At 49.4% G+C, this 17,229-nt stretch overlaps 1 protein-coding gene across 2 annotated transcripts in view; it reads left to right on the top strand.

The window, feature by feature from the left end:
• The window catches only part of GMPR (guanosine monophosphate reductase), a 114,079-nt gene that overhangs the window by 75,115 nt on the left and 21,735 nt on the right, over positions 1-17,229 (top strand). The window contains exons 1-4 of one of the 2 annotated variants that reach the window (XM_084796979.1): positions 872-1,161; positions 7,763-7,882; positions 10,384-10,467; positions 14,099-14,272. In XM_084796979.1, coding sequence (XP_084653105.1) covers positions 1,075-1,161; positions 7,763-7,882; positions 10,384-10,467; positions 14,099-14,272 — 465 coding nt within the window. In that variant the 5' untranslated portion in view covers positions 872-1,074. Of the gene's footprint in view, positions 1-871; positions 1,162-7,762; positions 7,883-10,383; positions 10,468-14,098; positions 14,273-17,229 lie in introns of those variants that run through there. The other variant, XM_084796980.1, reaches the window with a different exon arrangement.

The following is a 17,229-nucleotide window of genomic DNA, read 5'->3' as shown; positions in this document are numbered from 1 at the left end:
AATCCACCAGCCTCTGTCTCCCAAGTGCTGGGACTAAAGGCGTGTGTCCACACACCTGGCCTGCACCTTGACATTAATAACAAGTGCATGTTACTAGGGACCGGAGGAGCCTGGAGGTTAGCTTTGGCCTGTGATGGGTAATCACAGGTATACAAAGACTCCTGAGAAATGCGACGCGTGAGCTTTGACTTAACCGCCAGCAGCCTTTTTTGTTCTCCTTGCCAGCGTTCAGCAGGAGCTGAGCCTAGTTTTGGACCAAGTCAGTGGGCCTGCCCTTTTTTCGCCTAGGGCGTTTGTAAGTTTCCTTTGGCTCTGACGGTTTTGCCAAGAATAAAGAAGGCCACCCTCTACAGCCAGGCTTAGTGACTTTAATCCAGGTACTCACTCAGGAAGCCACACTAGGGAGGCAGAGTTTTGAGGCTAGTCTGGTCTACATAGTGACTTCCAGGACAGCCAGACCTACATAGTGAGACCCTGTCTGAACGAGAGAATGAAAGAAAGAATGGAAGGAAGGAAGAAAACACCCCACACTCTTGGTCTCCTAATTACGCTGATAACTGGCAAGGCCGTACTTCCCCTGGCTTCTCCTTTGGTAACTTTTGAGACAGACTAGGGCACACTCTGGGGAATGGGAGACTTTGTTGCAGGTCTTTGGTTGGAGGTCTTCCTCTAATCATCATCACCCATCTCACAACTCAGTCCCTGCCCAGAGCGCTCTAGGGTTCTGCCTGGCAGACCTGATTCAAGCAGAAGCTGCTGGGCTAAGGCAGGGCAGGGAGCCGGGGAGCCAATAGGGCCCCGGGGGCAGGGCTCATCTTAGGAGAGAGGAGGGAGGTGGGCGGGATCTGGAAGCCGAGGCCGGGCGCGTCCCACGGGCTCTAGGCGGATGGAACTGTGCTAGGGGCTCCCTGCGTGCGGGCATAAAAACACGGTGTGCGCACCGGGCTCACCGAGCACCGGTCTGCGCACAGCCATCCCGGCGCCGCTGTACGCACGCGCCCCGCAGCCCCTGGCTGACGCCTGCCTTTGCACCTCTTCCGTCGCCGCAGGAAGCAACCACGCACCGCCAGCACCATGCCCCGCATAGATGCAGACCTTAAACTCGACTTCAAGGATGTTCTGCTGCGACCTAAGCGGAGCAGCCTCAAGAGCCGAGCCGAGGTGGGGGGCCGCTGTCATGCCGCCTTCGGGTTGGCAAGGGGGAAGTGGGTGCAAGGGGTGGCACAGGGTGTCTTATCTGTGCCGGAGGCAGGGGTGTCACACCCTCTTCTCCTCCTGAAGGCCAGTCGGCGTTCTCTTACACCTGGACTGTCTTTAGGGTCAGTGATAAGGGAGCCTAGTTCGGGCCTGGAATTTTAAATGCGCTGCCTACCGTTGGTGGGTTTGGGGGAAGTTCACACAGAAACTCGACCGCAGAGGAGCTAAGATCAACCAACCAAGTGACCAGTGACTTTTGAAGGAGTGGGTCTCAGAGGGGCACTCGGGGAGGAGAGGTACGGAGAAGCTAGGATAAAAAGGACGAGAAGCGCAACTGCAGATTCTTGGATTTTTGGAGCAGTGTCCCCTGGTGCTGGGACCTGCTTCTGCCGATTTAGCAGCAGGTCCTGCGGTGGAATGTCGCGAACAAGGCAGAAAAACCGGGCGCTCCCTACGCTCAAGTTCGAGATTTTCTTTCTGAGTTGAAATGGTCTTGCTGGAGCAGAGCTTGGGGACCTACTTCTCGGTGGCACTCTGCGGTACTGGACAGCCTGCAGTTCCAGCCCAGAGTGAGAAGAGCGGTCGGCGCTGGCCCGAGGGTCATTTGGGCGGTTTGGAAGTTAGTTGTACGATAATAACATGACCGCTTGGGAACAGGTGGAGAAGGGAGCCGGCTGAGGTCAGACTTTGAAGGATAAATACTTTTCTGGAAAGGCGGAGCCCACTAGAGGAGTTGTTCCGGGACGGTGGTTTTGCTCTGTGGGGGGAACTCAGAAGGAAGAGCTTGAAAGGGCAGGGTTTGAGAGTTTGGGCCCAAGGAATAAACACGGGGAAGCTAAGCCCGCACCATCCCTCCCTCTTGCTCCACAAACAAGACCAGAAATAAATCCCCTCAGCAAACAACTCGCTCCAGGTGCCCAGACCCGACTGACTGCAGTGCCTACAGCTGCCAGCTGAGGGTTGGTATGGATTAGGACTGTCTCCTGAGCTAGCCAATGAGCGAGTAGAACCAAGTCGCTTTCCCTAAACAGGGGCATTGGAGACAGGAAGTGGGGGTGGGGCGTAGGAGAAGTGATGGACCCCTTATCCTTTCAGATTAGATGTCCCTGGAGCTGCCCTTCATCTTGTACTTTCAGGTGCTAAATAACAGGGCAAAAATAAACACTAGAGAAAATATCTGGATTGTTGAATAAAAACTAGGAGCCAGTAAGTTCCTAAACCCAGACCAGGATGAAGTGTTTGCATTCTGTGCTGACTAATAATTTTGTGGCCTCGGTGTTTGTTCATTGAAAATTTATTTAGACCCAATTACTTGCAAATAAATACATATTTATCTGTACAAAGCAAGGATCTATGCATTTTCTGAACTGGGACAGCTCTTGGGAGGGTGCAGTATTAATATTTATGTGAGCAGTACGATGCCATGGGACCCTTGGTTTTGTAACTTGTGCTGATGGCCACTCTTAACGTCCTAGCATGGGCTGAATCTTGGCAGTCTGTGAATACCTGTCGAAGTGAAAATTGATGCCCTTGAGAACTGTTGTTCATACTGTAGCTTTTGTGAGAGAGTTGACTGGCATGGCTGTTCGGACAGTTTGTGGTCTAGGCTCCTGGGGCTCGCCACTCCTATCTCCTAGATGAGCTCACATAGTGTGGCTTGCCTGCCTGGCACTGCGTAAGGAACTACCCGTGGCATCTCCAATGCCCCATCTCCATTTTTTGTGATACTTGATTTTTACTCCAAGCGGGCACAGCCAGGGGCTTGAAATGAGTTTGCCCTGGTAGTACTAATATCTTGATGCAAGCTGGAAACTCTGCAGTACATAGGTGATCAGCATCTCAGCAGCTTGGAGAGGGAGGGAGGCACAGGAGAAAGTGGACACCACTAGGGAGCGGGATCTGGTTGGGAGGGGTTGTGCCAAGGCAACAGTTTGCTCAGAGCCAGGCCCGTGGAGTCTTAGGGGGCGGGGCAAAAAGATAGAGCAATCTCCTACCGAGGAGTTTACTACTCCTGCTGGAGTATTTTTACCAGTGTACAGAAAACGGAATTTGGTCCAGAAGCAGGGGACAGGGAGGGGGGATGCACTTAGACATGCCTATATGGGGCAACAGGCTTGTCATCTCTCAAGTGTCTGACCTCAAGACACCAACGAATGAGGTGCCATGGGACTTGTTGATTGCGTTAAGACATTTGGGTTTATCTGAAACACACGGGGATTCCATTTTTCCATGGGACCTAATCCTGGCTTTAACACCCCACCCCAGGTCTTAAGTAAGAATTTTGCTTGTGTGTACATGTTAGTGTATATGTAGATGTTCATGTATGTGCATAGAGGCAAGTACGATGGCTCGAGTCAGCCTCTGGTGTAATGCCTCGGGTACTGGTCACCTTTTTATTGTTATTTTTGATACAGGGTTTTTCAACCACCTGGAACTTGCCAAGAAGTCTAGTCTGGCTGGCCAGTAAGATTCAGGGAGGCCTGCCTGTTTCCATCTTCCTAGGCCTGGGGATTACAAGTGTGCTGCTAGACCTGGTTTTTGTTTTTTGTTTTTTTGTTTTTTTGTTTTTGTTTTTTTAACTTGGGTTCTGGGACTTAAACTCAGGTCCTTAAGCTTGTACCGCAAACACTTTAATGACCGAGCTGTCTCCCCAGCCAACAAGAGTTTTTTGGTTATTGTTGTTGTTGGTTTTTGTTTGTTTGTTTGTTTGTTTGGTTGGTTTTAACATATTAATGCAGGATTTTGAAAGTTGAGTATTGAAGAACATTCATGGTAGGGAACCATCCACTTGTCCTAGGATAGGGCAAATGCAAATGCTTACAATGCTTGTCATGATTGTTGGGCCATGAGGAGGGCTGGGGCTAGGCATCCCCATCTGTGACAGGCTGGCCCATAGGGAATAAAGAACAGGGCAGGGTGGAGACAAGATAACAGAAGAAAGCAGGCGCCAGCAGTTAGTTTGAGTTCTGTTAGTACGAATTTTATTGCCTTGACTTTGTATCTCGTGGCTGCTTTGACACTGAGCTACAGATGAGGTGGCTGATTTGTTTGTTTGTTTCCCAGCTGGGCAGGCTGGAAGGCCCTGATCAAGGTGTATTATTCATGGGTGGGTTTCTCGTTAGAGCTGTTTGCGAGAGAGACAGCGCCTGTCCCATGCATCTCCCCAGCTCCTGCTGCTTTGCTGGCTACTTTTGATCATCCTTGGCATGCAGATGCCCAAGTCTAGCCCTTAACTTCATCGCTGTAAGCTGTCCTCCTTTGGTGTGTTTGTGTGCAAGTGGTTCCCCTTTTGATAAGAACATCAGTCATATTGGGCTATTCTACACCCTACGCGACCTCATCTTAACTCGGTCACTTGCAAACATCCTAATTTCCAAACAAGGTTTCATTCACAGGTACCGGGGCTCAGACTTCAATGCCATTTGGGGGAGCCACAACTCAACCCCTAACAGCCTATGTACACTTTGCTTTGTGGAATTAGAAGGTTTGCCCAGACTTGTACTCAGTCACGAGTGCAGGGGAATCACTTGGGGAGACACTCCAAAATATATATACAGAAGCTTGGATTGATGCAGATTGAGGAGGCCTTGACAGGTTTGGGGAGATCCTCATGAAGGCTTTCACTATGTGAACCACTGCTCTGGCGTGTGATGCCCTTTTCCCTTAGGGACTGTGTGGCTCACAGTGGCGCGAGGCTGGGCAGCAGCCATTCAGAAGCAATGGAGGAGCTTCCTGGGCCCCATCAGCACTCAGAAGGCCTGTTTCAGATAGTCAGGATGCTGAACTTTGCTCCGCAAGCGACTCTGATCTGATCCGGGAGGACCTTTGTGGACCACTTCCCTGAACATTTTCCCAAAGGCCAGCCTTGCTTCTAGGGCAATCCTCTTTCACCCCAGAGTCAGGTAGCAGTTGCTTAGGACCATGTGGGCGAGTGTCTGTGGAGCCTAACATACAGGCGTGGCCATGTATGCTCTTAAGGATTGGGGAAGGAAGTGTGGGTGGGCAGCAGGGCCAGTTCCCTGTGCCATCACATATCGGTGCCTTTCTGCCCCATCTGTGAGTGATCGCTTTTGTTAGGGGTGTGGAGCTTATTTCCGGTAGTAGCTCCTTAAGCTTGACTCATTACATGGCAGTGTGTACTTAGACCTGCAGGATGCTGGGTAATGATCAGACTGACTCACTGAAGAGAACAGAAGTTATTTTGGGGCCAAAGTGGGGGGGGTGTAGTTTGCTACTTTCTGAGTGGGAATTTGGGGGTGCTTTATTTGGGGTACTTAGCAGTGGTGGCAGAGTAAAGGCCCGGGAGGCCCGAGTGAAGTTGTTATCTCTCGGTGAGCAAGAGGAGTGTTCTGGAGGTGTGTATGTGTCTGGGTAGATAAGGTTAGGGCAGATAATTTCATTTCTCATTCTTAGAACCAAATATTGGGAAGAATCTGCCTTATGTCATTTGGGAGGGAAAGGTTTGCTGGCCAGAGCCTGGTATGTGGTAAACACAGGTTCCACTGGAGAGCTACACACTTCCAGTGGCAAGAACCAGCTGTGTGTGTGTGTGTGTGTGTGTGTGTGTGTGTGTGTGTGTGTTGCAGATAGCTCTTGGTGTGCCAATGGGGGAAAAACATTGTGATCTCCACTGGGGACAGAGAGTGGATCTTGGGATGAATTACAAGAGTATTTGAGACCGGGAATTCTGATCGTTTTTCAGTCTGGCCCCAAAGTGGGAGGGCCCTACTTGCAGAGTTGCCTCCTTCAGACATCCTGCAGGGTGTCAGCAAGGCTTGCTTTAACCAAGAGAGGAAATCCAGAAAGGGCTGAGACACCTCCTGGAAGTTCATGGAATAACAGCCAGCATCTCACTTCCTCTCCCTGACTGCTCTGCTGAGGGCTAGCACAGTCATTTTATGACACCGGCAAGCCAGGAAGCCTTTCCGACTTGTAGAAGCAAGAAAATGAAACGGCTGAAAGGTTCTGAGGTGTAGCACACAGTGTGCTCTGACTTAATGCAGGCTGTGAAGGGCAAGTTGAATGAAATGGAAAAGAGGAACATCAGGAGAACACTGGCAGCTGGGGTCCATGTAGGACTAAATCATTTTAGAGGCCGAAAGTTCAAGTTTCTCCTTTACAGGTCACCTTGGCCACACACCCACCTCCAGTGTGGTCTGTGTTACTTAGGGTTCAGTCAAAGCAATGGGTGATGCAGAGTGTTTCAAATGGGAAATTTATTAATCTACAGTGTGTGTGTGTGTGTGTGTGTGTGTGTGTAGGGCATGTGCATGGTGTATACATGGAGTTCAGAGGACAATCTTCGGTGTGGATCCTCAGGGTCTTTCTATCTTTTGCTTGAGACAAAGTCTGTCATTGGCCTGGAGCCTCACCAAGTTGGTCAGACTAGCCAGGCCGAAGAGCACTAAGGAATCAACTGTTTCCACCTCCTGTATCCTCATGGCTGGTATACTAGGCATGTACCTGGCTTCCCAGTACTTCCGGTGATCCTAATTTAGGTTCTCATGCTTGCAAGGCACGCGCTTTATCGACAGAAATCTCCTCTACTGAAATCCCTCCTGCCATAGCTGAGAGCTTGGCAGTAGCAATAGCACCCTAGGGTGAGAGTTGGTGAGAGACACTGGACCCTGCTTGAGAAAGCTGGAACCAAGGGAGGGGGACGGTCCAGATCTCACCTTGTCCTTCAGTATCCTCCAGTTCTCACTTGGCACCCATGTTTGGTCAAACCCAGATAGACGGGAATTTAAGAACCGGGGTCTTAGGAGTGGCCTCTCTGTGATAAGCTCAAGCACAAGACTGCCCTGGGTCACGGGCAATTCTGACGCCGCCAGCTCTCTGTGAGGACCCAGCTTTGGCACATGGTTCTGCTAAGCCCACACAGTCCTGGCTGGGCATTCTGCTGGATTGCTGACAGCTCACAGTCACATGTGCACTCTCAAGTGGGAGCTCCGGGAGAGTTGGTGGGGGCCCTCCTGCAGCCGTCAGAGGAACAAGTGTCTCTCTGGAGAAACAGATGGGTGTATTGTATTGCCTTCCAGCTCTCATAATCACAAAAACAGCTGCCGGAGCTGAGAGGCAAAGGGTTAAGGAATTGGAGCTCAGTGCTGGTAACTTTGGAGTGTGGTTCAAGGTGAACAGGGCATGGGAAGGACCTGACGGGGGGGGGGGGGGCCACTGTCGTTGGGGGAGGGTGGTTGGATTTTCCTAGAGGAGGAATAGGCCCTCCAGTGCTTAGAGCTGGGGGAAATAATCAGGTGAACGTGCGTGAGACAGGATGCAGAGAGGGTGGCAGTGGGATTGCAGAGGCTGATGGGGACAGTTTGCACGTAGAGCCAGCATCTTATCCAGGTGTGCGGGGACAGAGGAGACTGTCTGAGCTTTTGTAGAGGGCTGGACCCTGCTACTTGGTTTCCTTGGGGGCTGTCCTGTCTGTCCTTGGGACACCAGGCCAGAGTTCTAAGAGAATCTAGGGCCTGAGGGCCAGACTCATCCTTGGTGTCCTCCCTACCGACTCTGAATACTGGGAGTTCGGCCACCTCTCATTTCTTTCCCCTTTTGCCGTTAGGTGGATCTCGAGCGGACCTTTACGTTTCGAAACTCCAAGCAGACCTACTCAGGGATTCCCATCATTGTGGCCAACATGGACACCGTGGGGACCTTTGAGATGGCTGTGGTAATGTCACAGGTAAGGGCTCAACCACTTTACAAGATACTCCGCTGTTTGGGGGAGGGTGGTGGTACTGGTGTCAGGCGCCTGGGCTCTGCCATTTTTTGCTGAGTCTGATAGTCGCAAGAAACACGTCCGGGCCTTCTTCTGTAGTCAAAAGATGTGCCACGTCTGACTCTGCCCTCTGTGAAATGGTCCAGATCTGCCTCTGGCTCTTCTGTGAAAATGCCTGTGATGGTTTTAGAAATCAGGCTTTCAAAAAGAAGTTAGGCAACAGGCTGAATGCCATGTTAGAGAGGGCCGCTATCTTTAAGTTGACGACAACCACTTTGCGTGTGCGTTTGTAGCTTTTAATACCTGGTGTTGGGGAATGCCATCGCTCCATGGGGATAGGCTCCTTTTGCAGATGAGGAAACTGAGGCAGACAGAGAAAGAGGAGGGACATCTTGCCCCAGGGTTGTCAGTCAAGTAGAGAGGTAGGACACAGACCCAAAGTGACCCCCGAATCATCAGTAGGACACATCTCCAAATATATGGATCCCAAGGCAAGTTCAAGGCTTCTCCTCACTAGTATCTTGGCCTCAGGAAACATGGAGGAGACGTAAGTTGTAGGCGTTTGCTGCCTCACAGAGCTGTGTGCCGGGTGTGGGAATCTTCCACATCCCAGACTGGAGTGTTTCTTGATGCTGAGCAGGGGAGCTGTGTATATGTTTCTGTTGGTCACGTCTGCCAAGTACAAAGAGAAAGGCAATTAGTTGGAACAGCTTCTCACTGTGGGGCAGCAGGTCTGACCACAGGAGGCACCGGGATTCATCATTAGGCAGCGATGAGGAGGAAAAGTGTGTCAAATTATGAGCTCAGAAAGTGGAGTTGGGGGTCCTCCACCTCACTGAGGATTGGCCATTTGTCAGCTCTAAGCCTCTGCCAGAGGGGAGTCTGAGGCAAATAAATTAATTGCTAAAGGAAGTGATGTGTTTTCCTCCTAATCTTTTCCTTGCTTTGTCGTTAATGACTATTTGTAACGAATTTTTAGTGTATGCTGTGCTGTGAGAATGTGTCCCCGAACATGTAACCCATGTGTTAAAGGGTGTTTCTCAGGGTGGTGCTTTTCAAGGTAGTAGAGCCTTTTAAGAGATTGAGCCTAGCAGGAAGTCATTAGGTCATTAGAGGTGTGGCCTTGAAATGGAGTGTGGAACCCCAGTGTCTTCCTCTTTCCTCTACTCTCTGACTAGGTATAAGGTGAATGGTTTTGATTTGCTCTGTCCTGTCACCATGATGTGCTGACATGCCACAGTCCCAAGATCAATGGGCCCTTCAATAGAGCAAGCCAGTATGAACCTTTGTTTGTTCTAAGTTAATCACCTCAGGTACTTTGTTATAGTGATAGCAAGCTAACAGTGTTAAAGGATGTGGGGCTCAGGGATCAATACGCAGCCTGGTTTGTCTGTACCCTTGATCGTTACTCATTGAATAGCCTGGAACTTGCTGTGTGCCCTTCCCTTTGCCATGGGATATGCATAGCCATGGGGAATGCATAGCCCACACAGGCAGAGATATGGGGTTTTGTTGAGTTTTCTATTTTTAGGATGCATAGACAGTATGAACTAATATAGTCATGGGATTTTAGAGTGGGAAATTGGAGGTGTAGGGGCAATTCAGAGGTTAGAGGAGAGGCCTCGGAACAGGAGAGCTTGAGTCTGGCCATGGCTGTGAGCAATTGCTAAATTAGTTAGTTCTTCTTCCTCTGCCCCATGCCCCCTTTGGAGGTAGGGGTCTTGTTATGTAGCTCTGGTTGGCCTCCCCTTCCCCCCCCCCCGGCCCCCGCCCCAGTCCTTTAGCCTCAGCTCCCAGGGTGCTAAGTGCTGGAGTTTTAAGCATGTGCCACCCTACCCAGCTTTGTTATGTATTTCTTAAATTCCTTAAACTCTATTTCTGCTCATAATGATAATCATTCTGTTTAAAGTTGTCCTGAGAAGTCAATGGTGTCTGCAAAGCATTGGCCCAAAGATGGTAAAGTCTGGTTCAATAGCCAGAGAGGTATAGGGTTATTTATGTAACTACCCCCTTGGCTTTCAGCAAGATGTGTTTAGTCTGGGAATTGGAGGGAGCTTTGGGTGTAAGGCAAGGTCCCTTGGTTGGCTAAGCATAAGCTTGCATTAGGATGGTCACTCTCCTGGTCTTGGGGATCTTTTACATGTATGTTCTTGTCCTACCTTGGAAGTGGGCAAGAACTAGGTGGCCAGCTGGGTAGAAAAGCCCCTTTATTTCCGCTCTTGCCTTTGGACAGAGATTCCCAGGCTGAGCACACATGGTCTGATCGTATCAGAGCAGGAGACCATTTTATGATCCATTGCTTCACGGCACACACCTTTGTTTGTTTTTTGCTCCCAGGGACACATTCAGAACAAATTAGGCACGAATGGCAGCCGCAGATGCTTTTGTCTGTGCCTTAACCCAGCACGCAGAGAGGGGGACCGGCTCCCCTGACTCCCTCCTGACAACCTGGTTTTGTTTCCTAGCATGCCATGTTTACAGCGGTTCACAAGCATTACTCCCTGGATGACTGGAAACGGTTCGCGGAAAACCACCCCGAGTGCCTGCAGGTATGATGACGATGACGCGTGTTTTACGTGACAAGGGCTGAGGGGGGAAGAAAAGTCGTCAGCGATGTCAAGAGCGTCTGAGTCTGTACACAGGAGGCTAGTGGGTCACTGTCAGGGCTCCACTGAGGAAAACCAGGAATTACCTGTGAGGTCAGCTTCCCCTTGGAGAGTAGACATCCATCATTAGCTCCTGGGGAAGGCCTTGTGTCCTGCCAGGGGGTTCCAGGTGAATGCAATCTAAGTGCTTTTTTCCCCCATGGCTACAGACAGTGCATCCTAATTACAACGAATTGTCTTGTCTTTCAACACCGTATACACACACCTGCCAGGCTGGCTGTCATGAGAACGGTGTGAGAAGCAGTGAGGATGTGGAGAGATGGGAATGCTCATATATAGTTGGGGGAGGGGGGAACGTAGGAGCTGAGGTTCCTTTGTGAACGGCCCCAAAATTCCTTGTGCTGCAAACTTTTATGTCAGCTTAGCACAAGCAATAGTCTTCTGAGAGGAGGGAACCCCTGATAAAGAAAATGCTTCCATAAATCAGGCTGTGGGCATTTTCTTAGTGATTGATGAGAGAGGGCCCAGCCCCATAGCTGGTGGAACCATCCCTGGACCCTATAACAAAGCAGGCTGAGCAAGCCATGAGGAGCCAACCAGTAAGCAGGACCCCTCCACATGACCTCTGCATCAGCTCTGCCTCCAGGGTCCTTGCCTGCTCTGTCCTGATTTCCTTGGAAGTGGAAGCCAAATAAACCCTTTCACCTCAAAGTTTCTTTGGTCAGGGTGTTTCATCACAGCAATAGTGACCCCTGACTAAGACACTCACGAGAGTAAACATGGGTTACCATGTCGCCCAGCAGCTCCGTTTCTAGAGGAAATGAAACCATCCATCCACACACGCACTTGTTCATGAATTCTCATAACATCTATAATAGCCCAAAAGTAGCAAATGCAAACTAAACAACTGAAATGTCTAGTTGATGGACAAAGAAATAAAATGCATCAATATGATCAAATGATATCCAGCCACCAAGGGAGTGAAGTGCTGGCTTATGTTATCATATGAACGAACCCCGAGAGCATTTTTCTGGGTAAAAATCAAACACAAAAGCCCCCAAGTGTGATTTCATTGACACTAATTGCCCATGGTTGACAAATACATGGAGACATGGTTGTCTGGGCCTGGTAGCAGGAAGAAGGAGCTAAAGAGTCTATGAATCATTCAGAGCCAGGCCGGGCGCCATAGTCGGAGGCTGAGGCAGGAGGAGCTCAAGGTCAAGGGCAGCAGGGGCAACTTAGCCTGTCTCTGAAATAAAATTAGAGAGAAGCATGGGATATAGCTCAGCTAGGATTTACCCGTGAGGACTGACAAGTGTATGACACCTTACAGTCAGTATTCAGTACCTCATGCTATTAAAAAGAAAAATCCTCCTGGGAACCAGAAGAATGTTCTATACTAAAGATATAACTAAATATGCTAAAATCATTGTGTACTCAAGGTGATGGCTTGGTCTAAGCTTAGTCTAAGGTTTCTGTTGCTATGATGAAGCACCATGACCAAAAGCAACCCGGGAAGGAAAGGGTTATTTCATCCTGCAGCGTGTCCATTGAGTGTACAGTCCACCATCTAGAGAAGTCAGAGCAGGGAGTTGACACAGGCAGGAACCGAAGCAGCGGTCATGAGGAGTGCGATTTACTGGCTCATATTGGCTCAGCCTGCTTACATATATCACCCAGGACCACCAGTCCAGGGCCAGCGCTGCCTGTGGTGAGCTTAGCCCTCTCACATCAATCAAGAAAATGTACCACAGGCTTGCCCACAGGCCTGTCTAGTAGGGGCATTTCTCAATTGAGGTTCCCTCTTCCAAAACGACTGCAGCTTGTGTCAACTTGATATGAAAGTAGCCAATATAGGTGACTTACATGCTGTGTTGCTATGTCTTAGAAGCCACTAAGTAAAATGGGTGTTTAAAAATGATGTCATAAACCCTCTCTGTAACATGAATGAGTTTCCTTCCAGTATATTCCACTGGTTCTAAGCCAAATACAGCAGTAAGGCCTGGCCTGCCTCTTTGTGGGCAGATCATTTGTAATAAGATGATAATGATTGTGGCTGCTGGCATGGCTGCTGTCACCATGATTTAATTAGGTATAGACTCTTACTACAAAAATGTTGGCTTAAGAGATAAAATAATTTTGGCTCAATATAAAGTCTTTCATGTTTGACATATTGTTCAGAGACTCTGAACAATGCAGATGTCTCATACTAGTGGTTGGGGGTCTAAGTTCAGGCTTCTTGTAGATGCCAACGTCCTTGGTTGCTCAGATCCTGTAATAAATCTATATGTAACCTATACAGCTCCTTTGTAGAATGAAATCATTTCTGTATGACTTGTAATGCCTTATACAATGCAAATGATATGTAGCTAATTAGTGCATATATATCACATGCATAACAACAAAAAATCCACATCAACTTGGGTGTATTTTTTTAAAGACTTATTTTTATGTGCGTGCTTGCTTGCATATATGTTTGTGCATGACATGTATGCCTAGTATCCACAGAGGCCAGAGGAAGGTGTTGGATCCTCTGGAACTGGCCTTATATATGGTTATAGGCATTTGTGTGGGTGCTGGGAGCCAAATCTGTGCCCTCTGCAAGAGCAGTAAGCACTTTTAACCACGAAACCATCTCTCCAGCCCCTGGTTTTATTTATTTGTTCATTTTGAGATATGATGTCTTAGTTTTCCTCCTCCGTCTCTTTAGCTGAAATGACTCTGACAAAGGCAACGTAAGGGAGGGTTTATTTCGGCTCACAGTTCAGGAGTGCAGACTGCCCTGGGAGGGAAGTCAAGGCGGTAGGAGTTTGAAGCAGCTGGATACGTGAATCCACAATCCACAATCAGGAAGCCGAGAGCCAGGAATGCACACTGCTGCTCAGCTCTCCTTCTCCATTCACATATATTCCAGCATCCCAGCAAAGGAACGGTGCTGCAGGTCTCCCACCTCAAGCCATGGCAGTCAAAGAATTTCCCAAAGGCATGCCCTTGAGGCCTGTCTCGCCATTCCTTCTAGACTCTCTCAAGTTGATAACGCTAAATGACACACAGGTGTCCTGTGGTGCAGACTGGCCTTGGGCTCTGTAGGTAGTAGAGAGACTCTCCAGCAGCTGAGTCATAGCCTAGCCACGTAGTTCCTTAATCTGTAAATGCTTGTGGCCCTCAGTTGTTATTTCTGGAAACTTCCTATACGTTACCCTTCTGGGAGTTTCCCCACATGACACATTTGTGTCAGTAGCTCCCCGAGCAGCACAGAGTTCCAGACAGCAAGCTTGAAAAATGAAGCAGAAGCCAAGGACAAGGTCTCCCGAGCATTTCAGAATCTGTTTACTGTAAAGTTTTGTTGCCAAGACCCTGGTTCAAGGATGGGTCTAAGTCGAGGGTAGGAAAGAAAACATGAAGTTTAGCTCATGGAAGGAGCAGGTCTCTCTTACCTCTACGGCTGTTTGTCTCTTGCACAGAGCCTCTGTGTTAGCTCAGGGTAGACCTCAGAGGGTCTCGGGATGGAGGGAAGGGCTTTCTTTGGAATACTGCTGTTCACGGCTGTTTTCCATGCTTCACTTTGCCTCAGCACGTAGCCGTGAGTTCGGGCAGTGGGCAGAATGATCTTGAAAAGATGAGCTGCGTCTTGGAAGCCGTGCCTCAGGTGAGGTTCATCTGCCTGGATGTGGCCAATGGGTATTCGGAACATTTCGTGGAATTCGTGAAACTGGTCCGATCCAAATTTCCTGAGCACACCATCATGGTAAGCATGGTAGGATGCTCTCAAGACAGGAACAATAGGAGATGCAGTGTGCGTGGTGGGGGGTGGGGTGGGGGGTTGAGGGCGTGGGAGCTTGTTTCCTTTCCACAGCTGTTGTCGCAAGAGTGGTTTTGAATCTCCAAGAAAGGGACAGGTGGACGCTAGGGAAGACCAGAAGGACTAACTTTCTTGTAAAACATAAATACAATCCTGATAAACATGGCTGCTCATGATTCACCTCATGGCGCCTCCATATTTTCAGACCTATTTGCCTTACATTTCCCTGTCAGGAAGTTGGCAGTCAGACATTGTCTCCGCTGAATGGAGTTCAGTTGTCCTTTTAAGGACCTTTCTAAACTAAGTTGCTTTTGGTCATGGTCTGGTCACGGTATTTTATCACATCATCAACAACAAAAAGAACCAAACAAAAACAAGGATTATAGAGATCACCTCATGGGAAGAAAAATGGGCCAGGGTCAAGGTATTACCCTTCACAGACGCGCCTTATCTACCTACTCTCTTCAGGGAGGCCTCCTGGAGCTCCTACATAGCTGCTTCCCTCTGAACTCCTCGGTGGATTAATCTATCGGTGGAAGCCGTGCCCTCTTGATCCAGTCACCCCCATATAGCACCTTCAGCTGAGGCCTTTTGGGGAACCCCTTCATGCCTAGGCCTGGACTTCCTGAGATAGATTTCCTAATCATAAAGCCATCAGGAGAAACGTTGTCTGTTGAGCCTTTGGATTCCTGACACCGCTTGTCTGAAGTCCCTGCCCTCCCTTGGGGTAGATCTTCATCTGACTTCTCTACATCCCTGGTAGCCTTTGCTAAGTTGGTTAGCCAGCTTCCCGAGGTGTGTGTGTGTGTGTGTGTGTGTGTGTGTGTGTGTGTGTGTGTGTGTGTGCGTGTCTAGGAGCCACTCTAGCAAATTGCCTGAGGAGGTGGTCAGCGAACCTTGGATCTGAGAGCAAGCCAGGCAGGAGCTGTGGAGCCTGCTGCTCAGGGTTGGCTTTCGGTGTATGAAGCAGTCTTGTGGGACTGAGCTCTCAAATCTGTGGGATCTGACACCATGTCCAGGTACCATTTGAATGGAGTTAAGTTGGAGGACATTCTGCTGGGAATTATTTCATGTTTGGGAAAACACCCACACATTCATGGGTTTGTTGCATGTGAGACTAAGAGTTCAGCTTTCTTCCGCATCTCTTAAGTTCTCAGTGTGATGCCAGTTCCCTCTCTGGTTTCTTAACATCTTGGTAAAGACTAGGAACGATTATTCCACATTTAATGTAGATCAGAAATCTTTTTTTTTTTAAAGATGTATTTATTATTATGTATACAGTGCTCTGCCTGCATGTATGCCTGCACGCCAGAAGAGGGCATCAGATCACATTATAGATGATTGGTGAGCCACCATGTGGTTGCTGGGAATTGAACTCGGGACCTCTGGAAGAGCAGTCCGTGCTCTTAGGTCTGGGCATTTATCATAATGCCACATTAACATAAAGTAACCAAACCGCTTTCGGAAGAGAGCCCAGAAGGCCAGGCCCATCCCTTACACTGCGCGGTGAGACTCCTTTGTCCTTGTTCACTTGCCCCTGGGCAGTATGGGGCAAGAGATGCCTTCCTTTCTAGTTGGGGAGGTCTGCATGGGGCATGGTAAAGCTGCTATCCCTTCCCCTGCCCAGGACCACTCATGCTCACCTAGTCCCAGGCCCCAGCTGGCGCCCTGAGGGTAGCCTCTGTGCTAACGTTCTTTGGACTACTTAAAAAAGGGAAGACAAAGCTGCAATTCCAGAGGAGCAGAAGCCCTAGGCCCTGACTGAGATGTGGTGACTTTGAATAGCACTTGACATTAAAACTTAAATTCTCTGATTTCCTGACAGGCTGTAGATATCTCAACATGTATTTGTTGGGGATGTGGCGCCCTGCATGGATTCCGTGAGATGGGGAGAGAAGGAAGGGCCCAAGGCTGCTGAGGTCTGCAGGGGCCTGGGGGACTGTGCAGTGGTCTGCAGGGGTCCGGAAGGGTCTAGAAGGGTGAGATCTCCCTCTCCTGTCTTTGTTCCTCTGGAGACATGGAGGATTAGCAGCTGAGAGCCTGTTCCCGTTTACTGCTCTCATGGCTTGCAAGTTGCTTACAGAAGATTAATGGTAAATGACACAGGCTTAAGGAGGTGGCTTAGTGCTTCTGCCTCACACCTTTGGTAGCCTTATAAATTATGGGAAGTGCACACACAGCGATGCTTCAGGAACCCTACATCTCGGAGCTCCCCTCCCCTTCTCCCGAGACTTCTCACCTCAGGCTTTCTCTTCCTCCTTGGCAGCTGTTCTGGTGTTGCCAACTTCACATTCCTAAGCAAACGCCATTTGAGTTGGCCCACCTCAAGCTTTCTGTGCGTGGGCATCCTGTCTGTGGGTTTTTTTGTTTTTGTTTTTGTTTTTTGTTTTTTCGAGACAGGGTTTCTCTGTGTAGCCCTGGCTGACCTGTACTCACTTTATAGACCAGGCTGGCCTCGAACTCACAGCGATTCACCTTCCTCTGCCTCCTGAGTGCTGGGATTAAAGGCATGCGCCACCACGCCCAGTTTATCCTGTGCATTGTGTCAGCTTTTGCCCCATGGTATGTTTGAGCTCCTCCCTGCTGTTTTGCCAGCTGTGTTTGCGATTACCGAGACTGAAGGCCACTGCCACTGCCGGTTCCCTGATGCCTCACTCATCCTTTTTTATGTCTCCGCTTGGTAGCTAGTTGGCAGCACCATTAAACTCACCATCTCGGTGCCTCCCTTGGGGCTGCTGCCAAAATGCCATAAACAGGGTGGCTTTTAAATCATGGAAACTTACTGGAAGTCCAAGACCAAGGTCTGCCCACTGTCCAGTGGCACTGTTCCTTTATAGGTAACTTGGGTGTGTGTGTGTGTGTCCTCACATTGCAGAAAGACCCACACGTGCTCCCTCAGTTCT

The sequence above is a fragment of the Acomys minous genome (genome assembly GCF_964271855.1).
Source record: "Acomys minous genome assembly, chromosome: 9".
NCBI classification, from domain to species: domain Eukaryota; kingdom Metazoa; phylum Chordata; class Mammalia; order Rodentia; family Muridae; genus Acomys; species Acomys minous.
This window is presented reverse-complemented; position numbering and strand designations above follow the sequence as displayed.